This window comes from Clarias gariepinus, chromosome 23 (genome assembly GCF_024256425.1).
Source record: "Clarias gariepinus isolate MV-2021 ecotype Netherlands chromosome 23, CGAR_prim_01v2, whole genome shotgun sequence".
Taxonomy (NCBI): Eukaryota; Metazoa; Chordata; class Actinopteri; order Siluriformes; family Clariidae; genus Clarias; species Clarias gariepinus.
The window spans coordinates 25,120,001-25,133,903 of NC_071122.1; the positions used below are offsets into that span (position 1 = coordinate 25,120,001).

Here is a 13,903-nt window from a genome sequence, read left to right on the forward strand (position 1 = left end):
CGGTGAGCCGGGCGAAGGTGGTAGAGGAGTGGACGCGCGGCGGCGGCGTGCTGCTGATGGGGTACGAAATGTACCGGCTGCTCTCTCTGAAGAAGAGCTTCGTCGCCGGCCGCAAGAGGAAGTCGAAAAAACCCGCCGGGCCGATTATCATCGATCTGGACGAGGAGGACCGGCAGCAGGAGCTCATGAAAGGTTTTGTGACACGATCGAGGCGTTAACGTAGCAAAATGTGTGAACCGGGAGCTAGCGAGGGGCGGAGCTTACTCCGTAAAGTGTCTCTGATTGGTAACGCTGTGATTGGTTACGTGTGTGTCGTTCTGACTCCTGTGTTTCTTTTCCCAGACATCGAGAAGGCGCTGTCGCGGCCCGGCCCGGATGTGGTGATCTGCGACGAGGGTCACCGCATCAAGAACTGCCACGCCAGTACGTCACAGGCGCTGAAGAACATCCGGTCGCGGCGGCGCGTGGTGCTGACCGGCTACCCGCTGCAGAACAACCTGCTGGAGTACTGGTGCATGGTGGACTTCGTGCGGCCCGACTTCCTGGGGACGCGGCAGGAGTTCAGCAACATGTTCGAGCGGCCGATCCTGAACGGACAGTGTATCGACAGCACGCCGCATGACGTCCGCCTCATGAGATACCGCAGCCACGTCCTGCACAGCCTCCTCGAGGGCTTCGTCCAGAGGTGAGATCCCACTGCAGCACATTACATACATGCTGGCTAAAAGTTTTCACCCCCTCCCCCTACCCACAGCAATTAAACTCTTTTTATTACACTTTTATATGGTGGTATCGTGAGTTTACGGTATTATTAGTGAGGAAAAAAATCTAAATTATGATATTAATATTCTATCTTTTAGTTCTATTTTATAAAACACAGTGGGCACAAACTTTCGCTCATTAACGATGTATGTTATTTATTCATCCTAAGTTAAACAGTCGAAAGTGCAGAAGTTTATGCCCCCACATTTATTATATTTTAATAGAGTTAGGTTAGAAGTAAATATAAAAACATAAAGAGAAAAGTAAACAATCACCAATTTTTTGTTTGTTTTTCTTCTTAACTTAAAAGAGCATTTATTTACTATCAGTTCTTTACACACATTAATATTAAAATTTTATTTTATTTATTTATTTTAAACTACTCCACATTTACACATCACATACACACTAGTACATTACTAGTACATGCAAACATGAACTTCACCTGAATTTATTTTTAATTAATGATTTCTTTTTAATTATTTATTTATCAGTTCTAGCTATCTAAATAAAATAAAAAACTATACAATTTCCTATTTTTATTAATAAATTACTTTATCTATGAAAGTACACACTGTGTGTGTGTGTGTGTGTGTTTGTGTATGAGAGACGCTGCACAGTTTCTGGACATTTCAGTGAGGTTTTTTTCGGTGTGTATTTTATTCCTTTTGTAGGCGGGGTCACGATGTTCTGCGCATGCAGCTTCCCATTAAGGACGAGCATGTGATCCTGGTGCGTCTCTCCCCCCTCCAGAGGGCGCTCTATAAAGAGTTCATGAATCGTTTCCGCGAGGCGGGGAACAGCGGCTGGCTCGGTCTCAATCCGCTTAAAGCCTTCTGTGTGTGCTGCAAGGTGACTTCCTCCTCGTTCTTGTCCTCCTGCCTAACTGAGGTTCATATTCACCCGGCGCACTGTGGGTTCGTTTCTCCTGACTGTAACATCTCTCTCTCTCCCTCTCACAGATCTGGAACCATCCTGACGTTCTGTATGAGACGCTACAGAAGGAGAACCTGGTCAACGAGCAGGACCTGGACCTCGATGACCTGAACGCCCCGGCAACAGCCCGCTGCCCCGCCCCGGGGTTAAAGGGCAAGACCTCAGACGGCGCAGGCGCTAAGGGGACGCTTGCACCTCTGCAGGAACGAGCCAATCAGGTCATCACCTACGAATGGGTACGAGCTCACTGTTCTCCTTCGGGTCACATTTATTAGAACATTTATTTACATTTTTTGATCGATATAAATTATCAATACCGATGATTAGAATAATTGATTAAATAATCCCTTGTTTAAATATATAATAGGGTGAGCAGGATGGGGTTGTGTGTGTGTGTAAGGGGTTTATAAATCCAGATTATACCAGTGTCCCTTGGAGCGTACACTGTACATTTACTTTGTGTGTTGTGTCTCTGTTTAAAAATAAGTGAGACAATATTGTTAAAAGGAAAGTTGAAACAGACTCGACTGGATCGTTTTCTTTAACAATTATTTATTTATGTTATCTATAACGTGTGAAAGCAGCGCCTCTCCTGTCTGTCTGTCTGTTTGTCTGATGAATCCGCAGGCGAAGGAGATCATGAGCGGGTACCAGACAGGCGTGCTGGAGAACTCTGCTAAGATGGTTCTGCTCTTCCATCTGATTGACGAGAGCGTCAGCCGAGGAGACAAAATCCTCGTCTTCAGGTAACGGGGCACAGCCTCCTCATGAAACAGGTTAAACCTTCCAGCGTGACTGAATTAAAACAATTCTGTGAAGAAGAGCGGGCCAGAATTCCTGCACAGTGATGTGATGAGGTCATTGTTTTGATTGCAGTTGTTACAGCAAAGGGAGGCAGAACCCGAGATAAGTTTTAGGGGGCACATATTGTTTCACATAGGACCAGACAGGTTTAGACAGGGGCTTTTTTTTTTTTTTATTATTGATAAAAAAAATCTTTTAAAAGTTGCATTTTGTATTTACTCAGGGAATTTTCATATCATCATTTAAATGTGACACAAAATAATTTTAAAAAGGGGGCAAATACTTTTGAACAAAGGTGAACAAAATCACCTGTACTGACCATATTCTGACTTTTTTATAGAATTGGGTGTTGTATCACAGTGTGTGTGTGTGTGTACAGTCAGAGTTTGTCCACGCTGTCGGTGATCGAGTCCTTCCTGACTGTGAGGTCGATGCCCATCAAAATGGACAACCAGAGGCAGAACTGGCTCCGTGGTGTCAACTATTACAGTGAGTGTGTAGACGTGTGTGTGTGTGTGTGTGTGTGTGTGTAAGCGAGTTTTCAGGTCGGTTGACTCATCTGTGTCGTGTTGTGTTTGTAGGGTTGGACGGCAGCACGTCCGCCTCAGAGAGAGAGAGACTCATCAACCAGTTCAACGACCCGGCGAACACCGCGGCCTGGGTTTTCCTCCTGTCCACCAGGTGTCTCTCACACACACACACACTCACACACACACACTGAACTGAGAGGTTTTTGCTGTAGACCGTCGTGTTTAAACACCTCTCTCTGGTTTTAGGGCGGGGTGTTTGGGTGTGAACCTGATCGGGGCAAACCGGGTCGTGGTTCTGGACGCTTCGTGGAACCCGTGCCACGATGCGCAGGCCGTGTGTAGAGTGTACCGCTACGGCCAGCACAAACCATGCTACATCTACAGGCTGGTGTGTGACTTTACCCTGGAGAAGAAGATCTACGACCGGCAGGTGTCCAAGCAGGGCATGTCTGGTAAGTGTGTGTGTGTTTAAGAGATGGATCTCATCTCATCAAGTGTGTACGTCCTTGAGGTTTAATAAAAGTTTGTGTCTTTCTGCAGACCGCGTGGTGGACGATCTGAACCCGGTCCTGACCTTCACGCGTAAAGAGGTGGAGTCTCTGCTGCACTACGTCGAGGAGGAGCCTGATCCCAGCCAGCTGTCGCTGCTGCCTCACAAGGGCGCCGAGGCGGTCATCGAAAACGCTTGTCTGCGCTACCCTAACCTCATCACCAAGGTCTGCACCTCATCACCCACCGAGCACCTGGGAGAATAAACCGCCTCACGAGTCATCGTTACACTCAGACGGGTGAAGAATGTTTCGGAAAGTCTAACCTCTCTCTCTCTCTCTCTCTAGCCACCGTTCCAGCACGAGTCTCTGCTGATGGACCGCAAGGACCTGAAACTCACCAAGGCAGAGAAGAAGGCGGCTAAGAAGAGCTACGAGGACGAGAAGAGGGCGTCGGTTCCCTATCAGCGCCCGTCCTACGCCCACTACTACCCTGCCAACGAGCAGAGCCTCTCCAACATCAGGAACTGGTCAGCACTTCAGACACACACGTGTGTATCACACACACACAAACTCGCACTCTCGCACACAACGAGCATAAATGACACTAGCCTGTCTAGAAAAGCTTTCCCAGTGGTAACCATAGCAACGGCCATGGATATCAGTTTCTGATTGGCTTCTGCTGTTCTGATCCCGTCGTCAGGAGGCCGGTGCCGCGGATGGACGAGAAGCCGATCGCCAGCGTGCGGCCCGTGCAGTCCACGCCCATTCCCATGATGCCTCGCCAGGCCGCCATCGGGGGCCACGCCTCCAGCCACGCCTTCCCTGTGAACTACCTGCAGAAGGCCGGCGTCCTCGTCCAGCGCATCATCACTACCACTGGTACACACACACACACGCACACACACACACACACACACACACACACACACACACACACACGCAGCAATGTTCTATATCTCCCTCTGATTGGATCCGTGTGTGTGTGTGTGTGTGTGCTGTAGATATCGTGATTCCTGGCACGAACAGCTCGACGGACGTGCAGGCGAGGATCAGCGCCGGAGAGAGCATCCATGTCATCAAGGGATCCAAAGGTAGAACAACATAGCACAGTGCTACAACACACACACACACACACACACACACACTGCTCCTACTGCCGGTGTTGATACAGGTGATAATAGTGTGCGTGTGTGCTCAGGTACGTACATCAGGACTAACGATGGGCGGATCTTTGCGATCCGCTCCGGAAAGCCCCGAGCCAATGATGGAGCTGCTTCTGCATCACAAGGTATGACATCATCAAAACACACACAGGCATCACCTGCCTTTTCTTTCCCTCTTCCCCTTCCCCATTCATCATCTTTCTCACTCTCTTTATTTAATTTCTTTAATATTATAATTAGCTGTAATAATTAATAAAGCGTTACGTGAAGCCCTGCGGTGTAAACGACTGCTGTAAATCATGTCTGTCTCTCCTCCTCCAGACGTGGGCGGGTCTCTCCTGCGCTCAGTCAGTAACGGCCGCGCGTCTCCTCCCGAGCTGAAGCGTTTCTCTCCGGACGCCGTGCGCCGCCCGTCTCCCTCCTCCAGTCCCAACCTGCTACACCAGCTCCATCATTACACTCCCGCCGCCGCGGGCAACGACCTCACGCTCTCCGACCTCCCGGACCGCCCCGCCCAGCACGGCCACGCCTCCGAGCCCCAGCGGCGTGACGACGTCATCGGCTCCGGCGGCTCCGCCCTCGACACGCAAAGCCTGAAGAGGAAACTGCTTTCAGACTCGCGGGGCTCCAAACGGACCACCGGCACCACGGCCTCCGCTGCTGCTAATTACCCAGGATTCCCCGTGAGCGCTGGCTTCCCCATGGGGTCGATGGGATTTTCCCCAGCCCTGCTAGGGGCTCTGGGTCACATGACGGCACCTATGGTGGGCGGGACCAACCGAGGTCACTTTCTGAACGATTTACAAAACGTGTTCCCCGCCGGCGCTTCATCGACCAGCCTCGCTGCTTCCTCCTCTTCCTCCTCAGCGCCTTCATCCTCCTCCTCCTCTTCGTCGTCCGCGTCCTCCATTCCACCGTTCCTCTTTAACCCCAGTATGGCGAGCATGCTGTCCGGGTTTTCGATGCCCTACGCTCAGCCTCTGCTTCCAGACTCGTCCAGAATGTTCTCCAATTCCTTGTCATCGTCCGGCTCCGCCCCTGCCGCACCCTCTTCCTTCCTGTCACCATCCAGCCTGCTGGGGGCGGCCCTGAGTCGACCCGACACGCACCACCCGCTCGCCGAGAACGGCGGGAGTAGCTCTGACGATGATGTCATCGAGGTGATCGGGCAGTGAGTGAGCGAGCGATTGGGTGAAAATCTCATCTCGTCTTATCTCATTGGTCCAGGGGTGAAAGTGGGTGGAGCTAAACGTTGATATGACACTAAAGTCAGCGGACTGACGTTTTTACGAACACAAGGGGACCATAACACTGCTCTTCCGCAAAAAGAAGAAGAAAAATACAAAAAATAAATAAAAATGTAGGTCGGCTAGTTGTGTCTCTGAAACGTGTTTGGACGACTAGCGCGACTCTTTCCAGGCAGCAACCGTTACAAAAACAACAGACTTCTTTTAGAGACTTTTTTCGCTGTTTGATAGAAATCGTAGCATCATTTAGACAAAGGGAGAAAATTGTGAGCTGTTTATTTTTTATTTATGAACTCGCTAGCATTTCTTTTTTTTCTTTTTTTTTGTCGTACTCTGCGGTTTTAAAAAAAAATCACGAACGAGACAGAACAAGCCATTTTTTTTACGTTTCAGTTTTTGGCCTTTTTATTAGGAAAACCAGTAGACAGGTGCTGATTTATGTTGTTTCGATTCACCGCAACGTTTAAAACGCACAATATTGTTGTAGGAATTAAAGCTCAAGGCAGCGTTTTGTTTTGTTTTTTACGAGCCAGTCCCAGACTTATGATTGATTGCTCTGACTTGAGGTCCTGTTTTGTTGTGTTGTGATATAACGGTTAAGCGTTTATGCGGTTGCAGTGATTATCGGCGCGCGCCTGACGGAAGCTTAAAGAATGTAACTTCATGTTCGCCTTCAGAGCCTCGTAGCGGAGGGGCGGGCGGGAGTTGGGGTCGAGCATTCAGCGGGACTCCCGTAGTAGGTCGTTTGTCCTCCCCGTGACGCGGCTCGGACGTCCGTGTCGACTGTTACCTCGTACCCCGCTTGGACGTATGTGCGCACTTTTTTTTTTTTTTGTTTTGTTTTTTGTCTTTAATGTGACCAAAGTGTGAAAATGTTCCCAAAATCATTAACAATATCATCAACCAATCACTGTCCGTTCTCACAGGAATGTGTTTTTCAGACTCCGCCCATCACGACTGTCCCCACCTCCTGATCCCTTGGTTTTTACCTCTTTTTTTTTTTTTTTTTTTTTCATCAAATTAGGCATAACTAATTTGCTTACTTTTTCAATTATGTATGATTTCACCAGAATTATTTATTTATGATTTCCTACTTTATATTTTTTTACATTTTTGTCTGCCTTTTAAAGGAAAAAAAACGACCCCTTTACGTTTCTGCCAGAAGTAACGTTAAGATTGTGGACTTATTCTTTTTCTTTTTTTTCTGGTGTGTTTAAGACCAGTATCTGTGACAGATCAGGACAAGAGCTCACACACACACACAGTACAAATGGACACTCATCAGCTCTTGTATTTAGCACAGACTCTGAGATTAAAATGACATTGTATTTATTTAATGTTGTTTTAACAGAAACAAAAAAAATAAATTCAGCATTTCTTGTCGTATTTGAAACATTTTATTTATTTATTCTCTCCATCACAACCTTTATGGTCTCATCACACACATAACGACATGCTGACACACTGAGTATAAAAGTACCATGAGTATAAAAGTAGAATCTTTTGTTTAGTATAATTATCATTTTTCTACAGAAATATTTACTGAAGTGAAACCGTCACACTTTAACAGTTTTTATCATGAACTCTTCGTTATCCATTTGTTTTGTGGCAAAAGAACAAGAATTGCCCCCCTTCCCCCCCAGCGCTTTATTCTGCTTCAGATTAAATGTTCGGGGGTCTCTGTATCGACTCCTGATTTACGACTGTAGGCGTTTCTTGGCCATGTACGCGTTGGTCACTTGGCTCATGATGGTGATGGCGGAGAGGGCGGGGCATAGCGCGGCGACGTACCAGGTGTTCCCCCCGACGCTTGATATGAACCAGGCGGAGCAGGTGCCCAGGAGCAGGCTGGCGCTCCCCAGCAGGTAGGTGACGAGGCCGGCGGCGGCGTGGTAGCGCTTCAGCTTGGCCAGTGACCAGCCTTTAACCAGTTTGTGGTAGATCAGGGGCAGCCCCCCCACCGACTGCAGCGTCACCACGCCCACGGTGACCACGCCCACCAGCCCGTGCCAGGTGGAGAAGTGCGGCTTGCCGTTCGCGTGCTTGTTGTAGAATATGACTCCGAACCCGAGCAACGCGCAGGTCGCGCAGGAACACTGCAGGATCCAGTGCAGCCGCGATTTCGCCTGGTGCTTGAGTTTACCCGCGGGAGAGGCGTGCGGCGAGAACAGCAGGATCGCCTCGGTCATGAAAAACGAGAACTGAAGGAAGGAGAAAAATGAATAATCAGAGATAAAGCAGCTGCTCATGTCATGTGAGCAAAGAGGCCACACCTATAATCACATTTTATTTATAGTGCAGGAAAAACAAAAGACATCAGTGTTAAACTGTGACTGCCCAAAACATTTTCTACACTGATTTTATTTAAACATTACACATTTTATATCCGCAGGATCCATCTCAGTTTTTTTAAATCATCAATTTGATTCTAAAAGACGATGTTAGTAGAAAAATATATATATTTAAACTAATTCTTATAAAAATCATTAATTTCACTATAAACTTACCGCCAAGGTCATCAGAAAAGGGTGCCAAGAAAACAAACCTGCACAAAGAAACAAAAAGAACAAGTGTAAAAATAAACTCACTCTTATCAAACCTGGATGTTTTTATCATTTTTATGTCTTAAATGCATCCACTCTTAATCCTGGTCCTGGCACTCAGGCACTGATGTTCTAGAACTCCAACTAAAGATGCCGAGCGGTACTGAGAGGAAAGTGTGTGAGTGGAAGCACCGGATAAAGCAGACTAAGAGTTCAAGACACAGATCAGGAAAGGATGCATTAGACGTTTTAATGAAGACTGGTCTGGGAAATCGGCTTTAAAACACCCGGAAGGTGAGAGAGATTGAGACCTACAGGTGGCGCTAAAAAGATGATGATCATCATGAATATTAATGAGGCTGGCCACAGCCCTGGCATAGGAGTTCCTGGAAAAATAGTTTGAATTGTGATTGGTTACCTCGAGGATGAGTGAAAATGTTCTCATTTAAACGCCGTGTTTGTGTAAGCAGCTACATTAGGACAGTTACTTTAACAGCTGCTTAAAAAAGTTGAAAAAAAATTCCAAAAATACAAGTTAAATGCTAAAAGTTGAACCTGGTGAGATTTGTTCCCCTTCAAAATGTTAGCTCAACCCAACACCCTTAAGACGTTATTTATAAATTATTTTTTGGGGGGAAAGTACTGTGTCTGTCCAGACAGATTTTGCATTTTCATTATAAATTAAATCAAAATGTTGAGAAGTAAAGTTATGAGCCGTTAAGTGCTGACAGTGTACTGCGCATGCGTCAAACTGTGGGCATGCATTAATCTGACTGCTGGACAGAATTGACTGAATCTCCTGCAGTCCTTAGATCTCTGTCTGATGGTTTAATCTGCACCATCAATGAAATCTAAATGTAGAGTAAAAGTGATGTTATGTGTGGGATTTAATAATCTACTTTATAATAATCTACTAATGCGCTACTGTCTTAATGTAAACAAACACCTGCACCAATAGATATTAATTAGAAAAGATAAAGTGAATATTTTGACTGGGATTAGTTCATATTTTCACTTTGGCTGAAATAACAGCGCTGAAGTGGTATAAGTGAATTTTAACACGCTGGAGTGGTTTTAAGACAAAACTTCATCTTTATCTGATCAGGGGTCCGTTCTTCGTATGTCGCTTGACACATCTGAGATGAACTGACACATTTAAGATGAGATCATTGTGCTAATTACGATCTGGCTAAGTCGGTTCTTCGAGCTCACCTGTTGTTGTTGATTAGTATATCTGGATTGGGTTGTCTAGGATTACTGCACGTTCGTGCGTTGGTTTAAAAGGTGATATGCATCGACAGTAGAAACACTGATCACAAGCCCTTTGATTGGTTGACATGGTTGAATTGGCAAAAGAGCAGCTCAATTTTTTTTGTAACATGTGTTATGCGCTGAAATGCCCCTCTGCCATGGATTGACCCCCCCAACATAATCGCTATCAAATATTATATTAGAACATAAATTCATAGGTTAATGGTTTACAAATCACATGAGACAATAAAATAAGCAATATGAAAATAAATATGTTGTATATGCATACTTTTATATTGTTTGTTATAATAAAATTAGTTTCGTCCAATTTATCATTATAAAAAATAATTATTTTTTTATTATATATAATTATTTATTTGCATATTCATGACAAACCCCTGAAAAATAAATGTTACAAAATAAACATTATACAAGAGTTTGTATTAATGGTATTGACGGCTGTCACGTGCCTAGGGTTTATCATAATAATAATAATAGATATTAATCAACCTATGAATTTATGTTCTAATATAATATTTGATAGCGATTATATATATATATTGGTATACATGCAAGATCCTTTTCTTTTCCCACGTGAGTCAGTCCGCGTGAGTCGTGCTCTTTAACCAATCAGATGTGACCTCGCGCCATTTCAACCAATCATAACCCGGCACGAGCCTAAATCCTGTTTACATGAAATAAACCTGCTACCTAACGGGTTTAAGCACTAATTTCATTAAAGCTCATTAGATTATTTTTAGCTTTAAACTTTTAACTATTTCCACAAACTCTTTCTTCTTCTTCTTTCTGTTAACGTGTTATTATTAAAGTAAGATAACGCTTATAACGGAACTGCCCCCCCCTCCTCCCGGCGGTCCTGTACTCACTGGAGCCCGGTTTAGACAGGATCCCCACACATCCGGTGAAAGCGGCGCACAGGAAGTGCGTGGACACGCCGCAGAGCAGGCGCGCGAGCCGGTACAGCACCGGCTCCGACTCCGTGTGCAGCATCGCGCGCGCTTCAGGTGATTTCCCCAGAGATTTCACAATAAAACAAACAAACAACAGCAACTTGAAAATAAACTATGTCACTTCAGGACTGTCTCATTTCCGATTGTGTCCCAAACCACCTCCTGAACTTCACACACTACATCACTCACTGCGCACAGGGAACTTGATTAGGAAGCTGTTTAAGATCTGACCAGTGGGATGTGCCGGAAGTATCGCTTTAGACAAAATAAAAGTCTAGTCATAATGCGGAACAGTGATTGATTTTATTATTATTATTATTATTACGTATACTGTTAATAGTATACTTTCATATAAAATTATATACGTTTATCTAAATTAATATCTACTTAATTATTTATAAAAACATCTATACGTGATCTGTATTAAAATTAAATATGGGACGACTTTTATTTTGAAGAGATTAGAGTTACCCCTTAATGTTTTTTGCTAACAAAATAATATCCTCCTATTGTTATTCCAAATGTGTAAAATTGTGTGTGTGCACCAATTTCCAACATAATAAGACTTGTTGGTAAAATGCTGATAGCTTCACTGGAACTTTGGGTAAATCATAATCACATCTACGAAGAATGAGACACTTGAGTTTTAACAAAATGTTCATACTTTCAAATTCAATTACATTCAAACCACCTTCTTCATATGTTTTAAGAATATCCAATTTTTTAATGTAATGAGTTATACATTTTTTGGTTGGATGTTTTTATAAAATCTGACGAGAGTGCCAAAGTGAGAGCTGGATAGATGAGTCTAGATAAATATTCCAGGGTAGATAGAAGAATCCTCCCAAAAATTGATGTCTCTCTGCAACCAGCAACTCAAGATTGCATCAATTTTCTTTCATACTAATTTTTAAATCTTTGGACATTGAAATGCCCAGATATTTCACCGTCTCTTTAACTGGAATATTATATATTGTCGTAGCTTAACTGGAGTGTTAGGCCATAAGTTTTTACGCTTTACAGTATAAATTAATTAATGAGATATCCAGAGGAATTTGATCTTTGTTTTGTAAAAATAGTGTAGTATCATCTGCTAGTTGACTAATTGCTAAAGGTTCTACAAATATGTTACATTTTTTCACTGATAAATCATGATGCACTAGAATGAAAAGCATATCCATTGCTAAATGATTGCAGCTAAAATAAAAAGAAGAGGAGATAAAGGGCCTCCCTGCCTTATTCCACGGCCAATCGGAAATCTTTACGTAGTACCAAAAGGGAGAGAGATTAAACTATTCATATCTTTGTAGATCATTTTTATAGAACTGATAAATTGTTCACCAAAACCAAAATATTGTAAAGATTTAAAAAGGAATCCATCCTCCTCTATCAAGTGACTGTATTCCACCAAGTCCAACACCAATCTTATATTATTATAAATAGACCTCCCTTTAAGAAAGCCTGATTGTAACTCACTAATTAAGTTATTAATGCCCACTTTTAATCTATTAACACACACGCATATATATATACTGTATATATATATGCGAGAAGATTTTACCTGGTTTAGGAATTAATGCAATCAACCCTTAATTCATAGTAGGGCCTAAAGATCCGTCTACAATAGATTCTGTAAAAGCATTAAATAATAATAATCTAATATCACTCCAAAAGAATTTATACAAATTAGCTGTGAGGCCATCAGGGCCACAGGCTTCTTGTTTTATATATATTGGATTTTTCTCCCTAATTTTCTCCCTAATTTAGTCGTGTCCTATTCCTCCCCGTCACTAGGGGGCTCCCACATTAAGGCTACTACCGCTCAGTCCTGTCCTATTCCTCCCCGTCACTAGGGGGCTCCCACATTAAAGCTACTACCGCTCAGTCGGGAGGCCCGAAGACTATCACGTGATTCCTCCGAACCACGTGACGCCAGCCAACTGCATCTTTTTGAACTGCTCGCTCACGCACCGTTGGGGGCGGAGTCACACATTTGGAGGACAGATTGATGATTGATTAATGTGGGGGCACTAAGTACCTCTCATCCCCCCTGAGAGAGCTCGGCCAATCAGCTCTCTCTAGACCTCCGGCTGCGAGAGGTTACAGCATCACCTTATTGTGACTGAAGCCTGTTAGCAGTGCTGACGTGGTGATTGTTTTTTTCACTATAAAGTTGTCTTTATTTACTCCATGACTTACCTTTCTTTAATATAAAATATATTCTTAATTATCCAAAAATTAAACCCAAGCCAATTTTAGTTTTGTTCCTTTACATAACTATATTAAATGATAGATTTATTTATCTGTAAGCGCATTAAAGAACATTGTAAGCTCTTAGTCTGTCTCGTCCAAGACAATTAGTTTGGTCAGATTAATCATACTGTATATTTCTTCATGGTCCGTGTGTGTTTGTGTGTGTGTGTGTGTGTGTGAGATGGAACACATCCGGTGTTGATACACAGTCAGTAACACTGACCCCTCCTTTAATATAAACCTATTCATGTTACAGCTGGAGCTACTCTCTAAGTCGTGATGTTGTGTTGAAATAACACACAGTTTCCGACTAATCAGATTCAAGAAATCTGCTCAGCTCATTTGCATCCTTCCATCTTTTATACCTTACACACAATTTTCTACAGCTATTATGCGCATTTGCCTTTTTGTCCACTAGAGTGGAGTCCAGTTTGATGCTGGTGTAATATTGTGTATCGCAGCTTCACCTTTCGACACTCCACGCATACGCACACGCAAGACCTTTCCGGTCCGAGTGTGCCGTGCTAGAGGAGAGACAACACACGGCTCTCTGTAGGCTCTAGAACCCGAGCTGGGCGCTCCTGCTCTGAGAACACTGACGCCATTGTCCTAGGAAGTGTCCTCATTCATCTGGGAATCTCCTGCCAAACTCACATAGCAGATTAAAACCCAGAGAGGAATTCCAGACCATCTCGTGACACAGCTGGCAGCAGTACACACTCACATACACACACACTCACACACACACACACACACACGCACTGCTGGTGATAACACACACCCTTCCTGCTACTATCTTCACATCCGTCTTCTGAAAAACACAATAGACGTGCTAAAAGTTGATAATGTTGGGAAATCATGATGCCGGACAGAAACGAAAAGCAGAGACCAAAGAGAACTTTACCGTCCAGGGGGTGTGACAGTAAAATATTGGCACCCCCACACATCCTGG

General features: G+C 44.1%; 2 protein-coding genes across 3 annotated transcripts in view; one reads left to right on the plus strand and one right to left on the minus strand.

The window, feature by feature from the left end:
• Positions 1-6,931, plus strand: part of rad54l2 (RAD54 like 2) — a 12,612-nt gene extending 5,681 nt beyond the window's left edge. Inside the window, exons 9-22 of one of the 2 annotated variants that reach the window (XM_053484068.1) lie at positions 1-192; positions 343-685; positions 1,437-1,614; positions 1,725-1,934; positions 2,326-2,444; positions 2,882-2,991; positions 3,084-3,183; positions 3,279-3,484; positions 3,573-3,748; positions 3,869-4,071; positions 4,224-4,402; positions 4,525-4,614; positions 4,722-4,811; positions 5,008-6,931. The exon at positions 1-192 is cut by the window's left edge and continues 5 nt beyond it. In XM_053484068.1, coding sequence (XP_053340043.1) covers positions 1-192; positions 343-685; positions 1,437-1,614; positions 1,725-1,934; positions 2,326-2,444; positions 2,882-2,991; positions 3,084-3,183; positions 3,279-3,484; positions 3,573-3,748; positions 3,869-4,071; positions 4,224-4,402; positions 4,525-4,614; positions 4,722-4,811; positions 5,008-5,861 — 3,050 coding nt within the window. In that variant the 3' untranslated portion in view covers positions 5,862-6,931. The remainder of the gene's footprint in view (positions 193-342; positions 686-1,436; positions 1,615-1,724; positions 1,935-2,325; positions 2,445-2,881; positions 2,992-3,083; positions 3,184-3,278; positions 3,485-3,572; positions 3,749-3,868; positions 4,072-4,223; positions 4,403-4,524; positions 4,615-4,721; positions 4,812-5,007) is intronic. The other variant, XM_053484071.1, reaches the window with a different exon arrangement.
• LOC128511302 (transmembrane reductase CYB561D2) lies at positions 6,932-10,923 on the minus strand. The gene is made up of 3 exons (XM_053484092.1): positions 10,615-10,923; positions 8,441-8,478; positions 6,932-8,134 (listed from the first exon to the last, which is right to left on the minus strand). The coding sequence occupies exons 1-3, from the start codon at positions 10,736-10,738 to the stop codon at positions 7,631-7,633; spliced, it is 666 nt and encodes a 221-aa protein (XP_053340067.1). The 5' UTR covers positions 10,739-10,923; the 3' UTR covers positions 6,932-7,630.
• Positions 10,924-13,903: the final 2,980 nt, after the last annotated feature.

What these genes read in the sequence shown, in the direction of transcription:
- LOC128511302 (XM_053484092.1), bottom strand. Translation starts at nt 10,738, where the DNA reads ATGCTGCACACGGAGTCGGAGCCGGTGCTGTACCGGCTCGCGCGCCTG. An exon ending in CCTGTCTAAACCGGGCTCCA is followed by an intron (nt 8,479 to 10,614) that starts GTGAGTACAGGA and finishes TTCTTTGTGCAG; the next exon opens with GTTTGTTTTCTTGGCACCCT. An exon ending in CTTTTCTGATGACCTTGGCG is followed by an intron (nt 8,135 to 8,440) that starts GTAAGTTTATAG and finishes TCCTTCCTTCAG; the next exon opens with TTCTCGTTTTTCATGACCGA.